The following is a 6,200-nucleotide window of genomic DNA, read 5'->3' on the forward strand; positions in this document are numbered from 1 at the left end:
AAAAAAAACCCAGCACAGGGGGGTCACGGCACAGTGGTGATGTGGCATAGTTGGATCAAGTATAATGATATCTGACAGTGATTAAAATCACTATAAAAAAAAACGCTTCNCACGGCACAGTGGTGATGTGGCATAGTTGAATCAAGTATAATGATATCTGACAGTGATTAAAATCACTATAAAAAAAAACGCTTCGATGCAAATCTTTAGATAGTGTTTAATTTTAAAAAATTGGTAGATTATTCCAAAAGCTACATGATCTGCTATTTTCTTATTAATATCCTGAATGAAAAAGGGATTATTAAAAAATATTATTTCTCATAAAAAAATTGTGTGGAACCATACATTTTTCAATAAGTTATAGCCAGAGTTCGGGACTTATAGAATTTGCATATTTTTTTTATTTATTGTAAAATGTAGCAAAGTGAGGAATAAATTCATTTCTCAATACTGTTATACAAAATCGAAAATTTGAATGTGCATATTTTTGCATATTTTATAGATTTTGCAGAAAAGTGCTTATTTTAACGTTTTTGTGCTTATTTTGCATATTTTGGAAAATTATTAAAATTTTCAAATTTACAATTGTCAACCAATCAAAAAAAGAAATAATAATGCAGTCTTATGTACTATTTGCAATATACAAGTCACAATCCCTTTTAATTTTCGTGTTGGAAAAATATCTTCATTTTTAAAAAGTATGAAGGCCCATATTGTTTGTATCGCTACATATAAGATTTGTTACGATACGGGCGATACGACAATTATATAATATAACGTATTTATAAAATGTTCTGTGAAACTAAAGGTATTCCCGGTAAATATAGTTCGGACGGCTAGCGCCGATAAGGCAATAATAGTTATTTAGGTAATAATTTCGAATATTTGTTCAGCCGCAACGTTTATCCGTTGCCGTGAATTCACTTGCGTGCTTATTATCGCGTTACATTTTTTCATAAACATAATATACTAAAAATGGGGAAAGTAAAACAATCCACTAGTGCGCGTTTGAGAAACTATGTGTCTGAATTTGNGCGTTTGAGAAACTATATGTCTGAATTTGGATCAGAAATATTATCTACTAATGGGTTTGTATTATTTTGCAAAGTTTGTGAAATAAAGATTAATTTCGAAAAAAAGTTTAACGTAAGCCAACACATTAGAACTGAAAAACACGTTAAAAGTGCCAAACGCCAAAAAGATCAAGTTCAAAGGAAATCACAACAACTTTTAACCAATCAATCTACCAAATCAGATTTTAATAAGGATTTATGCGAAGCAATGGTGGCCGCGAACATACCGTTTAATAAACTTTCAAACAATANTCAATGTTGGCCGCGAACATACCGTTTAATAAACTTTCAAACAATATATTTCGTTCATTTTTTAGAAAAATATACGGGTAAAAGTATTCCATTTGAAACTTCCTTACGAAAAGGATATATTGACGACATCTACAACCAAGTAATGAATAAAATTAGAATTGAAATTGGAAAAGATCAAATTTGGGTGTCAGTTGATGAAACATGTGATGTACAAGGACGATGTGTGGCAAACGTTATTGTTGGCATTCTTAAGCCAGATTGTGTTGGTCATTCATTTCTTTTGCACTCGGAAGAGTTAGAAAAAACAAATCATAATACTATTTGTAAAGTCTTTAATAAATCAATGATCATTTTATGGCCTGGAGATATTATGTACAACAACGTCTTACTATTCTTATCCGACGCAGTTCCTTACATGGTGAAGGCCGGTTCAGTTCTTAAAAATTTATACACCAAAATGATACACACCACCTGTAGTGCACACTCACTTCATCGGATAGCTGAAAAAATTCGTGGACAATTTCATCTTGTTGACGAGCTTATATCAAATATGAAAAAAAAATTTCGTAAAGCCCCATACCGTATTGCATTGTTTAAATCGATAGCTCCAGAAATTAGATTATCACCAGAACCTATCTTAACGCGTTGGGGGACATGGCTCGAAGCCGCAATTTATTACTGTGAAAATTTCCAAATAATATGTAGCGTAATAAATGCCCTAGACGAAAATGATGCAGATTGTATTAAAAAAGTTAAATTATGCATACTGAAACCAGGATTGGAAAACAACTTGACTTATATCAAAAGTAATTTTCAAGTTATTACAATGGCCATTGTGAAATTACAAACGAAAAACCTTCCATTGGCTGATTCACTTTCTGTAATTCAAGAAGTAAAATCAAAATTTCAATCATTAAAAGGAACTCAAGGAAAAGCAGTACTTTTAAAATTACAAAAAGTTTTTGAAAAGAATGAAGGTCTTAAAATTCTGGAAAAAATATCAAACATTTTGGAAGAAGAAGATGAAATTTTGGATATGAGTCAATTTCATTTATATTCATAATTTAATATTCATGCAACGACTTTGTGTTCTTTAAATATGCACCAACCACTTCAGTGGATGTAGAGAGGTCATTTTCAGCTTACAAAACTCTGTTATCTGACAATCGAAGAGCATTTACATTTGAAAACTTGCGGAAACATTTAATTATTCAATGTAACAACAAAGGTAAGACAATAATTAAAACAATATTATTTATTCATTGATTTAAATGAAAAATTCATTTTTTAATTTTCCTATTATTTAAAGCTAACGAATAAATTTTAAAAAATGGGAAATTTAAGAAGCAAGTGAAAAATTATTTAATTTTATTAAAATATTTTAATGTTAATCTAATTGTAATGAATAATTATTAATAAAATAATAAATATATAAAATGTATATTTTTTAATTTTTTATGCAAATTCTACGGTTTTTAAGTGCATATTTACGGTTTTAAGTACATATTTTAGCACTTATTATTGTGTTTTTAAGTGCTATAAGTCCCGAACCCTGGTTATAGTAGTATAAAGTTAAAAATGTAAAAAATAAAATCGAGAATTTTCGTACAATAATAGCATTCGGTAGCCATTTTCACCGTGAAGACAAGTCTAGAGGTCAAATTTTTTTTTTCAAATTAAAGTATATTACATTAGCTTTAATTTAAGATATATATAAAAGTGTCAGACCTTCCGGAACACTTTCAAAAGTCAAGTTGAAAAAGTAAATTTTTCGTGAAAAAGTTGTAATTTTAAATCCCCCCCTGTGGGCAGATAAAGGGTTAAATTTATAAAAAAAATATATGCCAAATGATAGGTAAAGACATCAATCATCTATAAAAAAAAAATTATATTTATATGTTCATTTTTGAAAAAGTTATGGCAGTTTTAAGTAAAAAAAATTGAAATCTTTTGACGAGTTTCAGCATAAAAAATTGGAGTTGTGGGATTAATATCAATATCATAAAAAATTAATAAATCATAATGTAAATTAAATGAAATAAACTTGTTTTTATGAAAAAAAAAAAAAAAATTTTAAATATACACATTTCATTATATTTTAATGAATGTTTTGCTATTGTTTAATGCATATTTTCATCATTTTTGGCACTCAAAACTCCGAGTCTTGTTTATAAGGTATGAGGAAAGAAATAAAAAAATACTTAATAATTGATCAATCAAGAAAAAAATTATTTTAAGAAATATTAAGCTAAAATTTTGTACATAAAAATTATATTTTTTTCAATTTCGTCGGCCATTCACACATAAAACATAAGGTTTATTGAACTTAACAAGTTTGTAATTCAATATCTTAATATTTATTATAATGAGTAAAAAGAAAAATAAACCACAAAAATAATATTCTCAAAAATAATATGCTTCAATAAATAAGACAATTACAAAAAAAATGGAGTAAATAGTAAAATTTTAATAGAAATGGATAATGGCGATTGGTCTACCTTCCATTAAAAAATCTTTTTTGGCGTTTTTGTATAATATTCATAAAATACTAAAATTTTGGTAAAAACTTAAGTGTAAATGCTATTTTAGTTTAGAAGATATTGAGTATAACTTATAATAAAAAAATTAATACAGTAAATTAAGGATAGAATGGTTTAAATAAAATGTCGACTAATATGTAACTCTACATGTATAACACCAAATAATTATTTAAAAAAAAATTTTATTTCGACAAATAATTGTTAAATCGACTAGATTTGGTTGTTACAATTAAATATCTAATTAGGATAATTGAATATATAAAGTTGACTTATTTTAAAAATTAATAACGTTAAACACTATGGAAACCAATAAATTCTATAAGTATCCTAAAAATGAAAAAAAAGAAACCATACAAAAAATGTCCATAGAAATATGTATAGAACGGAAGTTTTTAATTTTTACTATCAGGAAAACTTCTGATGAATTTGATATTGGTTTATAAGCATGCGTGAGTAACCTGTTTGCTTCGTGAACCTTTATTGACTGATAAGGACAATATCAGTTAGCTATTTAAATTAATATTATACATTTTTTAATTTAAAATAATACTTTTGTGTATTTTTTAAAACAAATTTTATTACAAAGTTGTTATTTTAGAATACTTCTTAGATAAAGAAATAGTATGGAATACGGATGGTAAGAAATTATTAAACTAAAATATTTATATTATTGTATCATCTTAGAAAAAAAAATAACACATCCCCAGTACACACAAAAAAAGTTGAAGTTTTAACTACAATAAATGATGTTTGATAGTATCCGATCGAGTTGAGTATTTTTGGAATTTATGTTAACTACATAGGACTGTTGAATTGGATGTGTAAAAATAATGAAGTTGATATTATAGTTCCCAAAATAATCTTTCAGTACCTTTCATAAACGTAAATAATAAAATAAAAAGACAATTTGTTAGATTTTTACTAAGGACATTTTTCCATCACACATATACAAAGAAAACAATTAATTATAGTAAAACATTAACATAAAAAAATAACATTATCCAGTCATACAATGCCCCACAACAAATCCTCCTCGGCAGACGTTGTTGATCGAGACCATCTGTCTTACACTTTCGTAAATTCCGATAATAATCCCGCGTGTCACCATTACTCCTTAGGTGTGTATACAGTTGGAATACTATCCCCAAGTATGAAATGAGTATTTCAATGCAATAACGGTTAGTTTTTCGCCTAAAAAGGTCAACACAAAACCACCAAGAATTACGCCAGCTCACTGGTAACGAGTCATCAGACCCGTAAATATGATCATCCCCCTTTAGTGTTGTTAGTCATGTATTGATCTAATAAAAAATTTGCTGAAAAGATTAACATAATAAAAGATTAACAACCTCATCAAAAATATAAGGGAGGATGTCGTTAGATTGTTAGATTAATCAAACATGAACGAACACGTACACATTGGTTTAACGTTTGATAACTAAAATTAGATCAGTCATCCGTTTGTATTGTTTTTTACTAAGTTTAATTCTATGAATCAATACAATATCCTTATATATCATACTTTTCAATGAGTTTTTTTACGTCCGTTACCGATAACATAATAGCCGTAAAATACCTATTAATTTAGTTGTAACTTAGAATTAATACGAATTATTGTTAATAATTAACGTGACAAATCAAGTTCAAAAATGATATAATTGCATCAACTTGTGTAATCATCACCGGTTGGGTTGGGTTTTACGATATTTGTCGCGAGAAAACTTATATAAAATAATCTTAAAACTCGCTCACTTATACCACAAATTATAATTTTTAAATTCAGTAAATAAAATTATTGAAGCTGAAACCATAAATTTATTTTTAGTAGATTTGGATTGGTTCTAGCTGCTGGTTTGTGCCATCAGATATATTATTGTAACTCACTATGGTTGTGTTTCATGTTTAAGTAACTTGTTAGTCTAGTCCTTTATTAACTGATAAAGACACAATATCAGTTTGTTGTTTGCACTAATATTATATATTTATAAATTAAAAATAGTATTTTTATGTAATATTACATACTTTTTAAAACAAATTACATTAAACAAATATTATTTTATAATATTTACCAGTCTCAAAAAGAGAAATGATTTTGATAAGTAAGAAATTATTAAATACATTTTTGAAAACTTAATAAAACTTCTATGACAATTTTATTTTATATTTTATAATTTATAATAGAGTTTTCGATACACATTTATTTCATAAATAAAAATGAATATTTTTAGCTTCGATGCGAAGCTGAGAAGGTATTGGTTTTACTAAGATGTGTTTTTTTTTTTTATTTTTTTTTTTTGTGTCTGTTACCACTTTTTCTCAGCTCTCACCGAACCAA

General features: G+C 26.9%; 1 protein-coding gene across 1 annotated transcript; it reads left to right on the forward strand.

The window, feature by feature from the left end:
- Positions 1 to 1,361: 1,361 nt before the first annotated feature.
- On the forward strand, positions 1,362 to 2,708 carry LOC126895362 (uncharacterized). The gene is made up of 2 exons (XM_050667159.1): positions 1,362 to 2,553; positions 2,635 to 2,708. The coding sequence occupies exon 1, from the start codon at positions 1,468 to 1,470 to the stop codon at positions 2,386 to 2,388; it is 921 nt and encodes a 306-aa protein (XP_050523116.1). The 5' UTR covers positions 1,362 to 1,467; the 3' UTR covers positions 2,389 to 2,553; positions 2,635 to 2,708.
- Positions 2,709 to 6,200: the final 3,492 nt, after the last annotated feature.

The sequence above is a fragment of the Daktulosphaira vitifoliae genome, unplaced genomic scaffold (genome assembly GCF_025091365.1).
Source record: "Daktulosphaira vitifoliae isolate Bord-2020 unplaced genomic scaffold, ASM2509136v1 Scaffold_1, whole genome shotgun sequence".
In the NCBI taxonomy this organism is placed as follows: domain Eukaryota; kingdom Metazoa; phylum Arthropoda; class Insecta; order Hemiptera; family Phylloxeridae; genus Daktulosphaira; species Daktulosphaira vitifoliae.